General features: G+C 44.5%; 1 protein-coding gene and 1 long non-coding RNA gene across 8 annotated transcripts in view; one reads left to right on the plus strand and one right to left on the minus strand.

Moving 5' to 3' along the window:
• STAG3 (STAG3 cohesin complex component) overlaps window positions 1–19,365 on the minus strand; it is a 32,485-nt gene that overhangs the window by 6,685 nt on the left and 6,435 nt on the right. For 5 of the 7 annotated variants that reach the window (XM_070780163.1, XM_070780161.1, XM_070780165.1 and 2 more), the window contains 25 exons: window positions 18,983–19,096; window positions 16,117–16,213; window positions 15,357–15,433; window positions 14,873–15,077; window positions 14,305–14,456; window positions 8,047–8,120; window positions 7,001–7,124; window positions 6,412–6,510; window positions 6,125–6,204; window positions 5,695–5,802; window positions 5,334–5,448; window positions 5,076–5,181; window positions 4,790–4,893; window positions 4,459–4,551; window positions 4,260–4,349; window positions 3,803–4,003; window positions 3,612–3,682; window positions 3,432–3,519; window positions 2,893–2,973; window positions 2,715–2,822; window positions 2,402–2,570; window positions 2,157–2,293; window positions 1,123–1,224; window positions 453–601; window positions 80–208 (listed from right to left, as the gene is read on the minus strand). In XM_070780163.1, coding sequence (XP_070636264.1) covers window positions 80–208; window positions 453–601; window positions 1,123–1,224; window positions 2,157–2,293; window positions 2,402–2,570; window positions 2,715–2,822; window positions 2,893–2,973; window positions 3,432–3,519; window positions 3,612–3,682; window positions 3,803–4,003; window positions 4,260–4,349; window positions 4,459–4,551; window positions 4,790–4,893; window positions 5,076–5,181; window positions 5,334–5,448; window positions 5,695–5,802; window positions 6,125–6,204; window positions 6,412–6,510; window positions 7,001–7,124; window positions 8,047–8,120; window positions 14,305–14,456; window positions 14,873–15,077; window positions 15,357–15,433; window positions 16,117–16,213; window positions 18,983–19,096 — 2,873 coding nt within the window. The remainder of the gene's footprint in view (window positions 1–79; window positions 209–452; window positions 602–1,122; window positions 1,225–2,156; window positions 2,294–2,401; window positions 2,571–2,714; window positions 2,823–2,892; window positions 2,974–3,431; window positions 3,520–3,611; window positions 3,683–3,802; window positions 4,004–4,259; window positions 4,350–4,458; window positions 4,552–4,789; window positions 4,894–5,075; window positions 5,182–5,333; window positions 5,449–5,694; window positions 5,803–6,124; window positions 6,205–6,411; window positions 6,511–7,000; window positions 7,125–8,046; window positions 8,121–14,304; window positions 14,457–14,872; window positions 15,078–15,356; window positions 15,434–16,116; window positions 16,214–18,982; window positions 19,097–19,365) is intronic. The other 2 variants (XM_019988382.2, XM_070780162.1) reach the window with 2 other exon arrangements.
• LOC139179764 (uncharacterized) lies at window positions 1,448–5,802 on the plus strand. The gene is made up of 2 exons (XR_011564119.1): window positions 1,448–1,809; window positions 2,099–5,802. It is a non-coding gene; the product is annotated as an uncharacterized lncRNA (long non-coding RNA).

Consider the following 19,365-nt stretch of genomic DNA (forward strand, 5'->3'; position numbering starts at 1 on the left):
AGCCTGTCTGAAGTGGTCACAGCCCTCACCAGACCCTTCCTCTCTCACCCACGTCTTTATCCACCCACCCCTAACTTACAGCAGCTGCTTGTCCTGATGGAAGAGTCGGGGGGAGAACTCCGCGAGGAGCTCCAGGAATGCCAGATTTGGGGGCTGACTGGAGGAGCCAGCTGGAGGAAGCTCAGACAAGGAGAACTTGATGCCTTCCCTTGGTTGAGCAGAATCATTTTAGGAAGACAGGCCCCTCCCAACTATCTCCCAGGGCTGAGGCATCCTGTCCCAGTGCTTCTTCCTCCCCCTGGACCCAGCCTGTCGCCCAGGGATACCCGCTCACCCACGTGACCGCTACTCCTGGACCTGATGACCCTCCCTCTGAGACCTCACTCCCAGCTGGTCCTGTACACAGAGTCTGGAAGAGGCAAGTACCTTGCCTTCTACCAATACTTCCTTACTTGTGTAGCATGACCACAAGGTCACGGTTCTGTAGCTGCTGGGGTCCAAAGCTCAAGGCAAATCTCCTGGCCAGGTCCCTCATCTCGATGAAAGCTGGAAGCTCATTCAGGCCCTGGGGCCCTTGTTCCTGCAGCAGTTCTGTGTATAACTGTCCAGGAGACATGGCACACAGGAAAGGGAGGAACAAGATAGAACAAGCAAGTACAGCATTCCTTTCTCTGTCCTTTAGAAATTCTAAAGGGCTTGGGAAACCATCTGCTGTTTTTACTTTCTTTCCTCTGAGGACACTGACCCTATTCCTGACTGCCTTGCACCAGAGAAGGCTTCACTGTGCTCTGTAAAAATAAATTAAAATGCCTGTAGTAACTGAAGAATCTGAGAGACGACAGCCAGAAGAAAATTAGGAATTCCCTGTCACTTTATTGTGGTGCTCCCATGTGCTAATTAATTCACACAGGAGATCTATGGGATTGGGGTAGAAACTGCCCTGACGGTTAAAATAAATTACTTTTTATGGATCTACTAGTTACGAAGGAGACTGTCATGTGAAATAAAAGTCAAAATAAGTTAGAAACGTCCTGCTCTGAAAGAGCTCACGTTCTGAACAGCTGGGGGTGGGCTGCAGTGGGGGACACAGAAGGCCTGAGGCCCCCCAGGCAGAAGGGGTACCTGCTTGAGGCTCAGCAGCAGGATTCGGGAACAGTGGCTTCGGTCAATCTGCCTTGCTCTTGTTAATGTTTCCTTGATAATATCACCATAGTCATTGTAGAACTGATGGGAAGGAAGTAGACAAAATGATGTTGACCACAGAAAGGGACTGTTTCTGTTTTGATTTTTTCTTCACTTTTTTTTCTTTTCTGGGTGAGCTGGTATCCCTGGGCGACAGGCTGGGTCCAGCAGGAGGAAGAAGCACTGGGACAGGATGCCTCAGCCCTGGGAGATAGTTGGGAGGGGCCTGTCTTCCTAAAATGATTCTGCTCAACCAAGGGAAGGCATCAAGATTTTTTCTTTCCTTTTCCTTCCAAAAGGACCTGAGGTAGGGAATATGAATCTACGCATGAAACAACTCATACTAGACCACATCTCCGGCCAGCAGAGACAAAGCCCCAGAGAAATCACGGTTTAGGCAAATAACGAAGGGAAGAAACCCTGCCTGGAGTCCATTTCTCAGAGAAGAGTAGGAACCTGCCAGAACACACTGCCACTGCACTGAAACCTTCGCTGTTTGTCTCCCCCAGAACAGAAGCTCCAAGGAGCAGGAACAGTTGACTGTTGTTCACTGAGGAGCCCTTCGTGCCTGGGATACTAGGTACTCAATAAATAGAAATCAACACGATGGGGGTTGAGGAGACCAAGGTAGGTATCTAGGTACCTTGGAAGGACTGAACCCTCTTCTGTTCTTTTTATTCCCCTTCTTACATTACCCCATTCCACAGACTAGGCTCACAGAAAGAAAAAAAAAAAAAAAAAAAATTCTGGACAGGAAGATTAAGGCATTTTCCCTCCAATGAATTTCTTCCTAACAGCTTTTCCTCCACAATTGTTTTCTAAGGCTCTTTTCTTTGTCCCTTTATTCCGAACCACAGGCCTTCCCCTGACTTTTCCTTTAAGCTTGGTACTATCATTTCCCCCACCCTTTCTGTAGCGCTACAGGGTCTGAGGTCATGAGTCAGAGCTATACTCAGCCTGGCGCCCCGCTGTACCTTGCTGTAGTGCTTGAAAACATCCGAGGCCGCGTCCATCTCCAGCACCCCATAGAGCAACAGCTTGCAGAACCCAGCCAGGAGGCGGCGCCGCTGGTGCAGCTGCTCAATCTGTAAGTGATCCTCCTGGGAATGACCTGGCTCCCCCCAAGCACAGAGTGGAAGTGTCAGAATCACAATTCAGGCCCCCTGCCCTCCAAGCCCAAAGCAGGCCTGAGCCCCAAACCCTTCCCGAGCCCTGGTACCACCGCTCAGCTCCCCAGGCTGGATGAAGACATGGTCCATGAGGAAGCTGGCCAGCTCAGACTGCAGAGTGGCTTCAGGAATAAAGACAAGGGGCCTGAGGAACTCTCGTCCCCCTATAATCATCTGAGGGCTGAAGATGAGAAGCAGATCACTTAACAAGACAAAAGCCTGTTGGGGGAAAAAAGAGAATGCTTAAAAAGGACAGAAAAGTGACCATGACAGAAATTATATTGCTAAGTTCCCCTCAGAATGGGTTTCCCCAGACCATGGGAGCCGGGCTACAGACGATGTGCGTCCTTGACGAACGCTCACCTGCTCCTGGATCTCAGAATCCACATCTGAGAGGCAGCTCTGGCAGAGTTCGCAGAAGGCTACCATCCTGCCCTTCAAATCCAACAGCTGCTTCTGTGGAGACAACGACTTCAGGGGAAGGAATGAAGGAAGACACTGGTACTCCATTCCTGTTCCCCCTCCTCAGGCCCATATTCACCTGGGAAGCATCTGATCCAGAAATGTGGGTTAGTGTCCAAAGAATGGAAAAATAGACAAGAGTCAAGGCTGGCAGGGTCACCTGTAAGAACCACATGTTAAAAAGCAAAGATCAGTAGAGTAACGGGCAGGCGGGGAGACACAGACAGGCAGATACACATGAAGGAAAGAAGAAAAAAGCAGACCAGAAGAGAGAGAATGAGATGAGGAGACACCTACTTCCTTTTCTGGTGAGGAAAAAAGTGATTCTCGACAGTCTTCAGAGAATTCTGCCCTGAGCAGGAATGCCATCTCTTCCTGATTTAAAGTCTCCTATAATCCCTCAATATTATCCTTGACTCCCCAGAAGCCAGAGAGAATGACTGTTTTCAGGTGCTGGGAAAGTACATTCACTTCCGAGAGTGGGACAGAAGGAACGACACGCACGCTGGAGCTCTCATCCACTCCACACCCCTGGGACTGGAACCACCTGCAAGGCGGCCACCTGGGACACGGGGCCCCTAAGATTCCTGCTTCCACGTTTCCAACTTGTCTACTTGCCTGGTGAGGAACTTCTCCTGTGTCCACAGCCTTTCGGAGGAGTTGGTAGCAGGGCTCATAAAGCTCCCAGCGGGTTAGGTCGTGGGCACTTTGTGGGGGGTGGGGGGCGGAAGAGGGAAATGTTACACTGGAACGGACACCGGCAGGAATAGAAGAGGGAGCAGGCAGGGAGTTGCTCACTTGTAGAAGGCAGAGAGGCGCTTCAGAGTGGCTGCCAGACTGTACACCTCATCTTCATCTAGGAAGGACGACTGAGGAAAAAAGGAAGTCCATGTGGCATTTCCCCGAGAACTCGCGGATCCACACCCCCGTATCTCATGGCCTCTCCCACACAGGTCTGGGGAGTCCTGTCACATAGCCCTACTTCCAACCTGAAGCAGTTCTTCAAGCTCCTGCTGGAAGCGGTCGGTCAGGAGATCCACCAACTGGCTGCGGGCAAAGTCCACGCGGGTGAAAAATGTGAACTCAGGATTACACAGCAGATAGAGGGCGTGAGCGCCTGCCTCAAGCACCGCAGGCTCCGCATGCTTCACCACCACCTCCTGGAGCTGCTGCAGGAGCAGCTCCAGGTGCTGAGAAAGAAAGGTGGGAGAAGACAGTGTCGTGGGGGAGCTGGGGAAGAGAACTCCTCCTGAGGGGACTAGACACGGGGAGAAAGAAACAGCATTGACAACATTAAACTTCAAGGATAAGATGCCTAGGAGAAGGAAGGCTTATTGGTTTTTCTAGAATCCATGTCCTTAAGAAAAAGCAGGTACTGGCAGTAGAATCTTTGGCTCTGGGACAAAAGCAGCAAGCAAGAGGGAATGTGTCGTCCTCTCCCCTCACTTTCTCCAAGCGCCTGGTACAGTAGATGTTGAGGTCGAAGTAGTTGAGAAGCCGCAGCAGGGGAGCCACCTTCTCTGCATCAGCTGAGAACTGCGGTGATTCAGAGGGAAGCCTACTTACAACCTGCCACACTGCTAATTTGGAGGCCACTTCCTTCCACCCGCTCTTTCCCAGAGGCTGAGCGATGAGGCACCTCTACCTTGGCCAGGAGCTGGGGGAGCAGGGGGATGAGGTGCTCAGTCAGCTTCACCTTGTCATCGGCTTGGATCTTACGTTCTTTTGGGGTTAAGCCCTGAAATTAATCATTTGGGGATGGGGGAAAGGTGTATGTATGTGTATTCCTCTGCCTGATACTCTTATCTTCCTAGGAAGATAAGCAGCTGCCTTCAGATTTCTTTTGCTAGAAATGGAATTCTTCGAGAGGCTGAGGAAGGAGCACCCTAACCTAAGACTTGAGGGTAAGGACAGACAGTACCTGCCTGGATTTAACATTGCCAACAACCCTCACCCCCGCACCCCTCACGCTGTACCTTCTTCCCTGTGACCCGTCCCACAGGTGGGTGGCCCTCTGAAGCTTGCCGGACACTGGATACAAGAATTTCTATCAGCGTACTCTCTTGTACATCGCCCAGGTCTGGGTTGGCAGGCGGATGGAAAACACAGATTCATAGATTATCCACACCTGATCCCTAAGAACCCCCTCCATCACCCCCATCACCCATTACCTATGCCTTCTACAAGTCAGGAGAGAAATCTCTCCTGGTTTCCTACAAGGAGGGGAGAGGGCCCCTTCCCTGGCTACCAGCTGGCACATACTCTGGTCCTTCTCCAGCAGCAGGCTTGTCAGACTCTCCCAGTCCTTCAGCAGAGGCCCTGCACAGTCCCACAGGCTGTCAACTAAGTACGCGGCGTGGTCATGGAGCTGTGGGAGGAGGCAGGTGTTAAGTCACCGAAGCCGTATGTTAACACGCTAGAAGTGGCTCCCGATGAATCATTTCTCCACCGCGTGTAGAGCCAGCTCCCATCCTTCTCTACCTGCACATCTTAGCACAACAGCTCCTTTCCATACGTCACCTCACTCTCCACGAAAAAGGACAGCAGAAGGTAGAAGAAAGTCCTCTGGGGGCGTGGACTTCGGCGACGCTCTCTCCCGCCCACTGCTCTTGTCTCACACTCAGGGTAGAAGAGCCTGGTCGAAGGGGCAGAGGGAAAGGGCACAGCACAGGAGAAAGGAAGGAGTACAAGTTACCTTGGAGGGAGAGGATTAAAGGAGAAAGAGACAGAGCTAAGGAAAGTCTCCAGGGATTGAGGTGGGAAGGAGACACCAAGGGAGACTAATGGGTTGGGGAGGGGAGCTTAGAACAGCAGCAGAGGATGGAGAGAAACCAAGAGAAGACGGCGTTATAAAGAAACAAACAAAAGGAGCCCCACTCACTTCCAGTACAGAAACTCCCCTGCAGCAGAGGCCAGGGCTCTGTTAGAGGCGTACACGACAGGGTAGATGCTCTCGCAATCTGCATCCGTCAGCACCCCGTCCATGCTCCTGCCGGGAGAAAAGCAGAACGAGCAGGTGGATGTGGATGTCGTCCTCTGGCACAACCAAGGTTAGAAACATGGCAAAGCCAACAAGGATTAACTCACAAAGAACTTGCAAATAGAAGATTGGGAGACAGAGGGATATGGAGTTAGAGAAGATGGGAAATTTCCCCCCGGAGCTCTTGCAACTTGGGAATGATCTCGGTCTTTCAACCTGTACAGACAAGAGTCAACCTACAATGCGTGAAGGGAGAGAGACTCTGGAAGGGCCTGTCTGATACTGAAAAGATAACCCTGAGATCCCTGTCTCTCCACTGCCCAGGACTCACTTGAGTATAACTATCAGCAACCTAACGGCCTCCACTGCCACATCATACTCTCGGTCCATGACCATGGAAACCATCCGGTCCTGTAAGAAGGAGAACATCACTTAGTACCTCCTTGCATCCATCCCCAAACACCAACCTCTTAGAATCTGAGAGATTCCTAAAGAGGGGGTGTAGAAGCAGATACTGGGATAGCCACAGATACATAAAAGCAATACAAGTGGGAAAATGAGGTGCGGAAATGGGAACCACAGACAGGGCCAAGCACAGGAGCACGGTCCTGATTCTACCTTAAAGCGGCTGGTAAAGAGCTCCAGGCGCGAAGTCAAGTCTTGGTTGCCATACAGCCCTTTCAGAGCCTTCAAGCACTTCAGACGCACATCTCGATGCTACTGAGGAGAATGGAAATATGAATGACTCCTCCTCTACTTACCCCTACTGGATCTCCATACTTCCCTCTCAGGTTGCTCATCCTGGGCCTGGGTATCCTCTATATTGAAGACTCTGAGATGTCTCAAAAAGAATGAATGACTGTCTTCTCACTTAAAATCCCAAATTCTCCTTTTCAACAGAATTAAGCAATCCTGCTAAGAGGATCTTCTGGCTACCACCCCAGCACTTGTATCACCACCCTATCAGTAACTGTCTTGCCTTTTCATAGGCAAAGTCTTTCTTCCCTCAACTCTGTTTTAAGGCATTTACTCCCCTAAATATATCCTTCTCTCCCCTAACTTCTCTTACCCTCCCCAGGACTAGGGGAGTTCTGAGGTTCAGTGCCTTGATGAGTTCATCACTGATCACTAGTGAAACACCTAAGTGGCAAGACCAGGAAAAGCTGAAGCACCCTGGGGCAGGGAAGAGGACTGAGTCAACTCTCACCTTATCATGCAGGGTCCAGCCAATGTATTTTAAGTAGCTGTCAGTGAGGAAAGAGGTGCTGTAGCTCTGCATCCAAGACCCAATCTCCTCGATGCAGATAGCACGGATCTCAGGAAGGACATCCCTAGGCACAGAGAGAAAGCTGACCCTTTTCACCTTCTCTCCAAACTGACTTTCTATCCTAGCAGATATGTTTGTCACAGAAGAGTCTATTTTCTTGACTAAACATCAAGTACTAGCCCTTTCACTTCCTCGTCCCAATGTAAATAAAATACATTAAAAAGTGAACAGTTCCCTTCCGTAACCAATCGTTAAAACTTATCCTCTATGCCCCTTTTAAAAACTGATTTTGGAATCTTAACTATTGACCAAACTGTGTGTGGTGAACTGAGATACAGCTGATGTACAACATAAGTTTCAGGTGTACAACAGTGATTCATAATTCTTAAAGATTATGTTTTATTTATCGTAAGACGATCGGTTATATTCCCTATGTTATACAACATATCCACGTGTATGTGTTGATTCCACTTCAAGAAAAGATTAAATCAGCTGAAGGGTTCTGAAAAGGCAGAGGCTGAAATCTAGGTAAGAGTGAGACACAAACATGGACACTCTTTAACTTAATTCTACCAGCTATTTACCCAGTATAAAACTCCCCTGCCTTTAGCACAGTGAAAGGCAGGGTGAAGTGGGCTGGGGAAAGGCCGGAAGAACTGTAAACCCTCAGAAAGGCCCTGCTTTTGGCTCTCTCCTCTTGTCCTCTCAAGGCTCAAGCCCCATGAAGATGGGGGAGGGGAGGTCTTGGGCAAAGTTGGAGCAGAATAATACTCATCAATGCCTGATGCTCTTATCTTCCCTCCCAGAAGAGTTTATGCAATCCTTTGTAGGCAGGAATAAATTAAACCCAATTTGGAACATTTGTTAAAGAGTTTTTTCTGAGCTGTGGGACTACAGATAACAGGGTTAGGAGGGGACCTTGTTATTTCTATAGACTCCGTAACTGAGGACCCAGCTGCTTCAATGAAAGGAGCCCAGTAACTCACCTGTACCGATGTACAAAGACACCCCTGAAAAGGGCATTCATCATCCCTTCAATCTCCTCTTGATGCTCTTGAAGCTGGAGGATGGGGAGGAACAGGTCAATCTCTCATGTCCCCCAGCAGTATAAGGCCACAAAAATATTAGAAAAATATGACATTCACCTGTTTCCTATTAATTACAGGGCACAGTCTGAACCTCCTGTATCCTATGTTCCCTTTTAAACCTTTTTTTATTTTCAGGTCATGTGGCTTTATTTCCCACATGTTCACAATACTTCTATCTCCCCAAATCACTTTTTTCTCCATGTGAAAAATACACATCTATAAATAAGGTATGAAAGCTACAAGCCACTCTCCCTCTTTCCTTTGAGGGTATGGATTAGATACCTTAGAAAAGAATACCACCTACTCATCCACATGTGATACTGGATAGCCTGGTGAAGTTAGGCAGTCAGTAAGATACCTCTAAAATACAAAGCTGATGAGAAAGCTGGAGTTGGCAAATGAAAGTAATTAAGCTAATCAGTCTAAAGCAGAGAAAAAGAAAATGAAGCCAATAAGTTATCAGAATAGAAAAAGGTTAAACCTTCTAATTCTAAAAGAAGCTGTATAGTCAACTAATACTTCTGAGATTTGTTTTGAAAAAATATCCCTTCTGTGTCTTGTTATTTTGACCATCTTTGGCTATTCAGAGGTCCTAGCTGGTAGTTATACAAGTTTTTTACGAACATCAACTGGGGAAATTTTTTAAATAAATGCAATTTGTTTGATAAAAGAAATTGAACAAAAAAAGAGAAGGAAGAAATTAGATTCAGTTCAGTCGCTCAGTCGTGTCTGACTCTTTGCAACCCCATGAACTGCAGGATGCCAGGCCTCCCTGTCCATCACCAACTCCCGGAGTTCACTCAAACTCACATCCATCGAGTCGGTGATGCCATCCAGCCATCTCATCCTCTGACAGAATGTGGTCCACTGGAGAAGGTAATGGCAAACCACTTCAGTATTCTTGCCTTGAGAACCCCATGAACAGTATGAAAAGGCAAAATGATAGGATACTGAAAGAGGAACTCCCCAGGTCAGTAGGTGCCCAGTATGCTACTGGAGATCAGTGGAGAAATAACTCCAGAAACAATGAAGGGATGGAGCCAAAGCAAAAACAATACCCAGCTATGGATGTGACTGGTGATAGAAGCAAGGTCCAATGCTGTAAAGAGCAATACTGCATAGGAACCTGGAATGTTAGGTCCATGAATCAAGGCAAATTGGAAGTGATCAAACAGGAGATGGCAAGCGTGAATGTCGACATTCTAGGAATCAGCGATCTAAAATGGACTGGAATGGGTGAATTTAACTCAGATGACCATTATATGTACTACTATGGGCAGGAATCCCTTAGAAATGGAGTGGCCATCATGGTCAACAAGAGTCCAAAATGCAGTACTTGGATGCAGTCTCAAAAATGACAGAATGATCTCTGTTCATTTCCAAGGCAAACCATTCAATATTACAGTAATCCAAGTCTATGCCCCAACCAGTAACGCTGAAGCAGCTGAAGCTGAATAGTTCTATGAAGACCTACAAACCTTTTAGAACTAACACCCAAAAAAGATGTCCTTTTCATTATAGGGGACTGGAATGCAAAAGTAGAAAGTCAAGAAACACCTGGAGTAACAGGCAAATTTGGCCTTGGAGTACGGAATGAAGCAGGGCAAAGACAAGAGTTTTGCCAAGAGAACACACTGGTCATAGCAAACACCCTCTTCCAACAACACAAGAGAAGACTACATGGACATCACCAGATGGTCAACACCGAAATCAGATTGATTATATTCTTTGCAGCCTAAGATGGAGAAGCTCTATATAGTCAGCAAAAACAAGACCGGGAGCTGACTATGGCTCAGATCATGAACTCCTTACTGCCAAATTCAGACTTAAATTGAAAAAAGTAGGGAAAACCACTAGACCATTCAGGTATGACCTAAATAAAATCCCTTATGATTATACAGTGGAAGTGAGAAATAGATTTAAGGGACTAGATCTGATAGAGTGCCTGATGAACTATGGACAGAGGTTTGTAATACTGTACAGGAGACAGGGATCAAGACCATTTCCATGGAAAAGAAATGCAAAAAAGCAAAATGGCTGTCTGGGGAGGCCTTACAAATAGCTGTGAAAAGAAGAGAACCAAAAAGCAAAGGAGAAAAGGAAAGATATAAGCATCTGAATGCAGAGTTCCAAAGAATAGCAAGAAGAAATAAGAAAGCTTTCCTCAGCGATCAATGCAAAGAAATAGAGGAAAACAACAAAATGGGAAAGACTAGAGATCTCTTCTGGAGAAGGCAATGGCACCCCACTCTAGTACTCTTGCCTGGAAAATCCATGGACGGAGGAGCCTGGTAGGCTGCAGTCCATGGGGTCGCGAAGAGTCAGACACAACTGAGCGACTTCACTTTCACTTTTCACTTTCATGCATTGGAGAAGAAAATGGCAACCCACTCCAGTGTTCTTGCCTGGAGAATCCCAGGGACGGGGGAGCCTGGTGGGCTGCCGTCTATGGGGTCGCACAGAGTCGGACATGACTGAAGCGACTTAGCAGCAGCAGCAGCAGCAGCATCAGAGATCTCTTCAAGAAAATCAGAGATACCAAGGGGACATTTCATGCAAAGATGGGCTCGATAAAGGACAAAAATGGTATGGACCTAACAGAAGCAGAAGATATTAAGAGGTGGCAAGAATACACAAAAGAACTGTACAAAAAAGATCTTCACAACCAAGATAATCACGATGGTATGATCACTCACCTAGAGCCAGACATCCTGGAATATGAAGTCAAGTGGGCCTTAGAAAGCATCACTACGAAGAAAGCTAGTGGAGGTGATGGAATTCCAGTTGAGCTATTTCAAATCCTCAAAGATGATGCTGTGAAAGTGCTGCACTCAATATGCCAGCAAATTTGGAAAACTCAGCAGTGGCCACAGGACTGGAAAAGGTCAGTTTTCATTCCAATCCCAAAGAAAGGCAATGCCAAAGAATGCTCAAACTACCACACAATTGCACTCATCTCACACGCTAGTAAAGTAATGCTCAAAATTCTCCAAGCCAGGCTTCAGCAATACATGAACTGTGAACTTCCAGATGTTCAAGCTGGTTTTAGAAAAGGCAGAGGAACCAGAGATCAAATTGCCAACATCTGCTGGATCATGGAAAAAGCAAGAGAGTTCCAGAAAAACATCTATAAGTGACTATGCCAAAGCAATTAGAATAGTGATTCTCAGTTTGGGGTTCCCACAGGACTTTAGCAAAGTCTGAAGACAGTTTTGTTTATTACGACCTGGGTACTACCGCCACCTAGTGGATACAGGCCAGGGATGCTGTGGGTTTGATCCCTGGGATGGGACGATCCCCTGGGGGAGGAAATGGCAACCCACTCCAGTATTCTTGCCTGAAAAATCCCATGGACAGAGAAGTCTGGGAGGCTACAATCCATGGTGTTACAAGGAGTTGGACACAATTGAGCACATCTGCTGAAACAATGCCAGGACAGCCTCCTAAATGGCATTGTTGAGAAACGCTAGACTAGATGTTATCTGTTACCCTAACAGGTAACAGGGAAGCAGAATTGCAAGGCGACATTCTTGAAGACAACTGACCCAACTCAATAAATCAATATCCTGAGGGGAAAGTGGAGGCCGGGGCAGAGGTTCTGTACAAGATTAAGAGAGACTTAAGAAACACAAAAGACCAAATGAAATGCACAATCCTTAACTAAGCCACAGTCTGGCTGGAATTAACCAGATATAAAAGACATGGAAACAGTGAGAGATTTTATTTTCTTGGGCTCCAAAATCACTGCAGATGGTGACTGCAGCCATGAAATTAAAAGATGCTTGCTCCTTGGAAGACTAGCTATGACCAACCTATACAGCATATTAAAAAGCAGAGACATTACTTTGCCAACAAAGGTCCATCTAGTCAAAGCTATAGTTTTTCCAGTAGTCATGTATGGATATGAGAGTTGGATTATAATGAAAGCTGAGCACCAAAGAATTGATGCTTTTTAACTGTGGTGTTGGAGAAGACTATTGAGAGTCCCTTGAACTGCAAGAAGATCCAACCAGTCCATCCTAAAGGAGATCAGTCCCGAGTGTTCATTGGAAGGACTGATGCTGAAGCTGAAACTCCAATACTGTGGCCACCTGATACAAAGAACTGACTCACTGGAAAAGACCCTGATGCTGGGAAAGACTGAAGAAAGGAGAAGGGGACAACAGAGGATGAGATGGTTGGATGGCATCACTGACTTGATGGTCATGAGTTTGAGCAAACTCTGAGAGTTGGTGATGGAGAAGTCTGGAGTGCTGCAGTCCATAGGGCTGCAAAGAGTTGGACATGACCGAGCAACTGAACTGAAAAGGCATTTTGGGGACAAATGGAAATTTTTAAATAGGAGTTGGGATTAGAAAATATTAGGGAATCACTGTTAATGTTTTTGGATAGGAAAACAGTATAATACAGGAACATGTTTTTTTAGAGGACATATTCAAATCTTTAGGTTAAAATATCCCCAGGTGGCACTAGTGGTAAAGAATCTGCCTGCCAATTCAGGAGGTGCAAGAGATGCGGTTCGATCTCTGGGTTGGGAAGATGCCCTGACGTTAAGAAATGGAAGCCGGCTCCAGTATTCTTGCCTGGAAAATTCCATGGACAGAGGAGCCTGGAGGGCTACAGTCCATGGGGTCGCAAAGAATCGGACATGACTGAGCACACACATACACATCCACAATTTAGTAAAAAATACCAGGGAAAAAAAAGTAGATGAAGTATAGTGAAATATACGACTGAGTGATTGAACGAAATAATAGTTGTTAAATCTAGATAGTTCATATGTTGTGTTCATTCTACCAATATATCTTTTTGAACATTTGAATATTTTCAAAATTAAAGAAAAAGGAAAAGAGAGGAAAGGAAGAAAGGTGGGTCTATCAATACCAAATTTTACGTTAAGTCAAAAAGGGAGACTGATAAAAGGCCATTGGCTATAGGGATTAAGAAGTTACTGGTTTGGAGAGAGAAATTGGAAAGGAAAAAATGGGTATAGAAGCTAGGTAGCAAAAAGGATTCAGCTGGATATTAAGGAAGGAAGGAAATACTAAAAGGATAGAAATGGAGTAACTGATAGAGAAGGATTAAGGATAGATTCAAACGCTTATATACAGTTATAACTGGAAAGAGGAAACCATTGGGGAGGGAGAAATTAAAGACAGAAAAGTAAAACTACAACTGATGAAGCAAGAGCCAGAGAAGTCCCAATAAAACAATCACACGAGTGTATATAAGATTTGAGACAGATTTAATACATATACTATTTAAGATCACACTGACAGTGAAAACAGCAAAAGAGAATCCGGGAAGTAGAACATTCCCTCCTCTAATGATTTAGCATGGAAGAGATCTTTGATGAGAGCTGGAAAACAGTCAGTTGGCACAGTTAGACATGGTGAGTCCTGCCAACCTCATGGTTGGGGAGGTCTCAGATACTCTGGAGAAGTAAGGGGAAAATCAGTGTTAAGTTTCATGACATACACAGCTGTTTGAAGGTTTACACAGTGTAAGAGATTTTGTTGGGGGTTATGTCCTCTGGTGGTGGTCTTCAGGTTTAAAAGGAATCAAAGCAAGTACCTACTACGTGCCTGGGTAGGCAATTTACTCGTCTCATTTAGTCATCACAAAAACAATTACCTCCTTTTGAAAGGAAAGGACGCTGAAGCTTAGAGGTTACATAAGGCCATGGAGCTAGTAGCTAACTGGAACAGAATTTAAATCCAGGAGTGAACGACAGGCCTGTGTCCTTTCCATTCCTTGAAAACTTGGCCTCCTCCACCAGCAGTTGGCCTCCCAGCACTCCTGCATACCATACACTTGAGATGAAAGTCAATGCTTAATTCCTTGCACAAGATGCAGGCCCAACACTTAAATACTTGTGATAATGAACGCAGACAATAGAAACTGAGCAAAAGTGGAACTACAGAGAACTTTTAAAATTTACTCTAACTAGAAATGCTCTCTTGAGCCCAAATCCCAGAAACAAGCTGAACATACAATGACCTCTAACAGGATGGGTCTATTAAACTACTGCCAAACTCCATCATCACAGTCTGAAAGCTTGCCTGGGAGAGAGAAGCTTGGGGGCTGATAAGGCGGTGTGATAAGCAGCTGTGATGGAAGCGCGGGAGCAGAGCAGGAGGCAGGGAAACAGCTCACCTCTCTGCGTTTCTCCAGCAGGCTCTCGAGGCGCTCAGGCGCTCTCTGTCCCGGGCCCTTGTTCCGTTCAGCCTCGTACTGACGCTGATTGTTGTCCTTGTGCAGACTCAGCTGGAGGGCAACTCTTACCAGGGAGGTCATCAGCTTCATGGCTTGAGTCAGTAAAAACAAGGTAAGAAAATCATTAAGTCAGAGGAGGGATGGTATGTTCAAAAAAGAAGGAAAAAGGAGCAGTGAAAAAGAAAAGCTAGAGCAGGGTGACCCTAAAATCCTAAGACTCACTGTTCTGGAGTGGGCTTTTTCTCTCCCTCTTTTGGGCTGCTTTTAATCCTTAGCCTGTTCTCAGTGAGCTCTGAGAAACATGTTAAAGCTGGAAACTGTCACTGTGATCCACCCCTTTTAACAATCCCACTAGTGAGAAACTGGATGAAGGTTCAGGACAAAATAAGCATGACCCTGAAGTAAACAGCTAGAATGCAGGCAGGAAAGATGACCCAGGACTAGAGAACAGAGGGAAGTTCTACCAACCCCCATGAGAACACTTACAGAGTTAACAGTGACTGCTTACCAGCCAGGGTGCTGGTGTGACGGAAGGCACGGACCTGGGAGTCTGAGAGGCCAGTGAGCAGGGAGATGAGGTTGTCCATGGGGAAGCCATCGTAGAGGAGGCCGTACTGGCACTGGTAGACCAATGTCCTCACAAATTCACAGAAGCTTCCCTGGAACTTCTTCCAGGATGGGCCTGAAGCTGTCAGAGGATAGTCTCCTGAATCCTAAAGAAGAGTTCATGAAAAAGATGGGAGAGTTACTACCAGATCCATGGAGTCACAGAGACTGGATGTCAAAACCCAACCATATAGTAAAAAAATATATATCTTATTCTCAACTCTGTAGGCATATTCGGATAATGTGTATAGGTCCCTTTTGCTCCCAAGAGATTAAATCCCTCCTTCCAAAAGCTATCCTATTTCCCAGAATCGAAAAGAAGAGGGTAATGGGCCTTGTATTTTGCAATAACGGTGGCTAGAGAATCCTGGATAGTCTTCCTCCACCTCATTAAACTGTTCGGTTAGGTGCCGGATGATCTCTGAGTTAGACATCTTCTTGAACATCTCAGGGGTCACAGTGCCTGAGGAATGGAGATGAGATACTTAGAAGGGAAATAACAGATACCATGACCATTTACATAAACATTTGAAGATGATCTTAAAAATATACTGAAAAGAGCTCAGGTGGGGAATCAGAAGACCAGAATCCTAGTCATAAATGTGCTACCATCTAACTGGAATATCTGATATAAGGCAACCTGTCTAGAAAACCCCAGGGAATCAAACAGCAGAAAACTACAGTTAAAAAGAAATATTCCAAACAAAAAGAAAGCAAGAAAACTATGCCAGGTTCTTATAATACAACCTGCAGTCTTATAAGACTATCTGCCCCAGTAAATTAGGTCATGGCCTTTGGGGACCTGGGGCCACAGTTTCAGTAGAGAAATATGAGATGAAATGGCTTAGAAATAAGGGATAAGAAAAGATTATTTAGAGGAAAGAAAGGTCTGATGGTCCAAATCTGTAAACATCATCACTTTAGTATGTTTATTTTTCTCCAAAGGATTCTGTCTCCAAACCAATACATTCCATTACTGGATCACTTCCCTATTTACCAATCAACAGTGTAGTTGATACTAGTTAAATAAAGGAAACTTTTCTTACACTTTACCCTCTCTTTTTAGGAATGCCTAATCCTACTCATATTCACAAAGAAAAAGTTTTATGAGAAAGGCTGGGGGTTAGAAAAGGGTAGTTTCCTCACCTTTACATCCACAAGACCGGATGAAAAAGTTAACGAGCTCCAGGAACGCTGCATCCTGGTCTTGCTTGTAGCTATCCAGCCACTCATCGACCAAAGACTAGGAAAACAGTGTGGGTAATTTCTATTTCTGGCAATATGATAGACTAGAAATTCTGTATAAGCTTCCTAACTGAAACATCTAAACTTCTGATTAAAATATTAAAAACATCTTTTAAAATGATGTACTACTAAACGAGAATGAAAGGTAGAATTCCATAAAACCAAAAATGGAAGTGAAGGTAGCAATTCTGGGAGATAAGCAAGCTGACTTTTGCTGAGGGTCTACTAAACCCCGGGAACCCTAACTTTCTGTCCAGATGGATGCATAGAATGTAGAGCACAGGAGACAAAGGCTAAAGGGCTTCCAAAGAGAGTAGTCCAAAAGGAGGCTCCTGCAAAGAGGCATACCTTCATGAAAGCAAGAATGAGAAATAGATTTACAGGTCTGAAGGGAAGCAAGACAACTAGCTTGTTATGACCTTAGTGTGGGGTAGAAGAAAAAAAGAATTGTTCCTTCAGAATTCATAACCATAAGCCAGTCCTCACATCTGGATTTGCAGTCCAGATCCACCTTACCAATAAAATCAAAATAATTTCAATCAGAATTTAATTAAAAGTGATTCTTCAGACTTCCCTGGTGGTCCAGTGGTTAAGAATCCACCTGCCAATGCAGGGGACACGGATTCAGTCCCTAGTCTGGGAATATTCCACATGCCATGGGGCGAATAAACCTATGCATGCCACAACTACAGAAACCTGCACTCCACGGCCCGTGCTCTGCAACCAGAGAAGGCACCACAATGAAAAGCCTGCGCACTGCAACTAGAGAGCAGCCTCTGCTTGCCACCACTCGAGAAAGCCTGCACCCAGCAACAAAGACCCCAACAAAGAAACAAGCACTAAAACTAACAACTAGCCGACAGACAGACAGAATTACACTCACAGGCTTCAAACACGGAAGTTACCACAGATTATAAAATTATTATTTCCATGATTAAATAAAATAGAAGCTTGAAAATACAAGAAAGAACAATTAACTTTGGAAAGGGGTCAAACAAAATGTGTAGAAGTGCATGATATAATAAATAAAATTTGAAATTTCAATGAATGGATTAAAAACAGATTGGATACAGCACAACATGAGTGAAGTAGAAAATTAAGTCAAAGACTTAATATAGCCCAGAGAGACAAATAAAAATAAGGAAAAAAGTTATTAAGACATGGAAAAGAGCAAGAATTTCTAATGATGTCTAATTGAATTCCAGAAGGAGATTAACAGAATGAGAAAGAGGCAACATTGAAAAAGAATTCTGCATAGTTGTCAAAAGACACCAGTCCTCAGAGCCTGGAACCTAACTGACCTCAAGCATGAAAAGAAAAGTTTATACCTCTGAACATCTGATAATACATAAGAACACAAAAGCAAAACAGTCTTGAAAACTGTTAAAGTAAAAAAAATTACTTACAAAGGACATGCATTTAACATTTACAAACAAAAGCATTTACAAGTTAGATGTGCACAAAAACAGTCCCAGCTGTATATGGTTATTAAATTAAATCAAACATTAAAAATGTAGTTCCTCAGTCACACCAGCCACATATCAAAAATCCATATGTGGCTGGTGGAATACTGTACCAGACAACAGTGATACAGACATCTCCAGCATTAGAGAGTGTTGCATTAGACAGCACTTAGACTGATTGCTGATGTTCAATAGCAATACAGGAAGTTAGAAGGCAGTGGAATAATCTTTTTAATGTGCCGAAAGAAAAGTCATCTTAGAATTTGATACCCAGCAACCTTTTGAGAACAAGGGTAAAAGACATTTATACAAGCAAACAATGAGTTTGTTAATAAACTCTATCTAAAAGAAATTTTAAAACATAAAACTTTGGACAGCAAGAGAATGATTCTGTGTGGAAGATTTCTGATTTGAAAGGAAATGATGCAACTATTAGAGTTTGCATACTGCAATGAAGATTGAAGATCCTGAGAGCCGCAACTAAGACCCAGCACAGTCAAATAAATATTTTTTAAAAGAAGAAATGATGAACAAAAAATGATTAAAATGTAGATAAGTATAAACAAACATTATTTAAAACAATGATGTCTACTTGGAAGAGAAGGACAGGACAGAACTAAAACACTGTACAACAAACAGCATGTAAGGGGACTTCCCTGGCAGTCCAGTCATTAGGATTCTGCACTTCCACTGTATGGGGCACGGGTTCAGTCCCTGGTCAGGGAACTAAGATCCCGAAAGTCATTTGGCACTGCCAAAAAAAAAAAAAAAACCCAAACAGTATGTAAACTGTAAGGTCTAACTGGAATTAAAATGTGCTTAGGTTCTTGTATGAGATAAAACATTCAAAAGGAAAAAAGAGAAGAGGAAAGAGAAACAGAAAAGGCAAGATAAAGCGAAACCACTTAAGATGGTAGAAATAAATTGAAAAATATCAGTACTGACAATAAATATGAATCAATCTCTCTTATTAAAGGAGACACAGGCAGAGTGGATAGGTATAATTGTCAAAGTGGAGCTAAAAGTGACAGGGGTGAACACGTCGCCACCCGAATCCAAGCTGCTTCTCTAAATTATCCAATGCCTTTCCTTGCCCCTCCCATCAATCAATAAAGGCAAGACCTACCCTCATCTGTGATAGTATTAGGAAAGGAACATTCCCCCTCATGCAAGATCTCCCTTACATCACTCTACGGATTCACCCTGTGGCCTAATCTGCCTCTCTTGATACCAGTTATGTTCACTAAATCAAGTTTGTACCATCTGTTCTTATCACTCCACCAGCGTGAGATACTCTGTTTTACCTGCATGTCACTTTTGGCACCTTTCACAGCATCAAAGAGATCACTGGCTGGTGGCTCTGACTCTTTCTGACCATTAGCACGTACTGTTTGGGACCTCTTCTTTGGAAGTTTTGCCTAGTTAGTAATAAGAAATCATGAATGTTTTTAAAAAGTAAAAGTGACATTAACACTTACTCTCATCAAAATCACAGTTAGGCTTAAGCTGCTAATTCCACAGCAGAGTTTGAGTTACTGTCTCAGCTTAGAAATCAAGGATTTTTATATTATAAACTTTATTATTTCTAGCCTTATCTCCTTTTAAAAGTTCCTTAACCCCATTCCTGTTCCTCTATACCCTAATACTGTATTCTCTGCTCTTCAAAATCTGCCTTCTTTCTACTTCT

The sequence above is a fragment of the Bos indicus genome, chromosome 25, assembly GCF_029378745.1.
Source record: "Bos indicus isolate NIAB-ARS_2022 breed Sahiwal x Tharparkar chromosome 25, NIAB-ARS_B.indTharparkar_mat_pri_1.0, whole genome shotgun sequence".
NCBI classification, from domain to species: Eukaryota; Metazoa; Chordata; class Mammalia; order Artiodactyla; family Bovidae; genus Bos; species Bos indicus.